The sequence below is a fragment of the Dipteris shenzhenensis genome, chromosome 19 (assembly GCF_047967505.1).
Source record: "Dipteris shenzhenensis isolate YYH24624 ecotype China chromosome 19, Dip_SZ_1.0, whole genome shotgun sequence".
Taxonomy (NCBI): Eukaryota; Viridiplantae; Streptophyta; class Polypodiopsida; order Gleicheniales; family Dipteridaceae; genus Dipteris; species Dipteris shenzhenensis.
Window position 1 is genome coordinate 42,333,070 of NC_141614.1, and position 1,883 is coordinate 42,334,952.

Genomic DNA, 1,883 nt, shown 5'->3' on the forward strand with positions numbered 1-1,883 from the left:
GTTTCTAAGTGAGATTTAATTAATGGAAGTGGCTGGAAATGAGGAAAGTGGCTGTTAATGGAAGGGAGTGGCTGAAAATGATGCAATGTGGCTGTAAATAGTGTGGCTGCTAAGGTAGATACAGTTTACTGCCCTTTAGTTAACTGAAGGCCGGTTTGAGTATGTAAGTCAGGTCTTCGTCATCCTCATATCCAAAGATGTAATATAGTAGATTGAACCTTTGATGGGCTGTCAAAGACTTCAATAGTTAAATCCAAGTTGTCACACATAATTGTTTCAAAATACAGAAAGCACTAAACATCGTTAAATCCAAGTTGTCACGAATAACACAAGAGCCAGAAGTGTACAGTGAGGATCGTGTATACCGGGCTGACTCGCAAGCATACCAAAAAAAAATTGCAGATTGAAACTAATGGTCAAGTGCTCGGAAAAATAACCCAGAACACTCCGTAAAATTGAAGCGAAAGCTCTAAAGGATCTGATCTGGCACTTACTCTATTAGGATGAAAGAAAAAGAAAGAGCAATGATTATATGCATCCTGCGAATACAACATCCACAATAAGCAGCTTCTTATTCACCCAAGATTCTCCACGAAACATGCGCACTACTAAACTGTCCTTCGCTTCATAATATAGACATAACGTCTGGACAGGAACTTGCCTCTTAACGACTACACTTCCAAAGTGCTATAGTCAACAATTACAAGGGACGGCGTACCAAAGCATCAGTTCTAACTCAAAACCATTTATTAACAGCTGATCGCGCAACTCCAAGCCTGGAACTTTAGCTGTCCCATGTCGGTCTACTACTCGTATGCTGGATATCCTTGGGGGGGATACCCTTGAGGGTATCGTTGCGCTTCTGCTGCTCTATACCCTCGATGCGTCTCTGTGTAAGTTTGAGAATATCCTTGAGAGTAGCCCTGCTCTTCCTCTGGGCATCCTCGTGAAGGATAGACCTCAGGATATCCTTGAGGCGCTGATGCCCGGCTGTGGCCCTGCTGAGAAGCAGCGTACTCTGGGGCGTGGCCAGACACATTTGCAGACTGAGGAGGCGCGGAGGGGGCAGCGGCTCCAGAATTGGGGTGACCATGCTTCAATTCATAGGAATGGAGATATTCCTCAACCTTGTGGGCATACGTCCCATAGGAAGTCTCCTCGAGCTTGCCGTAGTGGGCAGCAGCGCCGACAAGGGTACCTGCGGCGCCAGCGAGGCGACCCAAGTCGAGATCGGGGGAGGGATCGGAGTTACCTTTGTGGAGTTTGGTTTTAGCAGCGTCCATGAGGATCTTGGCGCTCTCCAAGAGGTCATTTTGGGAGAGAGTGGGGGGATGGGAGGAGGAAGAGGAAGGGGATTGGGAGTGGGAGTGGGAGTGGGATTGGGAAGAAAGAAGGGAAGAAGCAGAGGACAGCAGGTCGGAGAAACCACGATCCTCCATGGCAAGCAAGCAAAACCGAGCTTTGAGAGGTTGGGGGAGATGAACGAACACGAATGCGGAATGAAAACCCTCACGGCCTTTCTCCAACGCCTTTAAAGAATTGTTGGAACCGCGTCCCCCCACGACCTTTCCTTTTATCTCCCACACGCATTCCAATTCAGCAACCTTTCTTAGCGCTCTCTCTCGTAGAGACATTTAGCAAGGCTCAAGAGACATCCCTTGAGGATCTAGTTGGGCAAAGTTTTGTGATTATTCGTAATTTCTTTGGAAATTTTTACAATTCATGAGCTCTATTTGTGGTGAGTGAACTCCCCTTTTTTTTGCACAAAAGCATGTCTAGTTATGGCAGCAGCCTAGGGAGATGTTTGGGTTTTCTCACACCCCCTTGAGCCACGTGTCATGAATCTAAGCCCTTGATCTGGTTTCATCTTATGCCCTTGATTT

The 1,883-nt window shown here is 46.9% G+C and overlaps 1 protein-coding gene across 1 annotated transcript; it reads right to left on the reverse strand.

Moving 5' to 3' along the window:
• Window positions 1–498: 498 nt before the first annotated feature.
• On the reverse strand, window positions 499–1,559 carry LOC147890500 (uncharacterized). Its single transcript, XM_087390835.1, has one exon. It carries the CDS (start codon window positions 1,437–1,439, stop codon window positions 807–809), a length of 633 nt encoding a protein of 210 aa, XP_087246961.1. The 5' UTR covers window positions 1,440–1,559; the 3' UTR covers window positions 499–806.
• Between the last annotated feature and the right edge of the window lie 324 nt (window positions 1,560–1,883).

Excerpts from the sequence above, each read along its gene's own strand:
- LOC147890500 (XM_087390835.1), bottom strand. The coding sequence starts at position 1,439 with ATGGAGGATCGTGGTTTCTCCGACCTGCTGTCCTCTGCTTCTTCCCTT.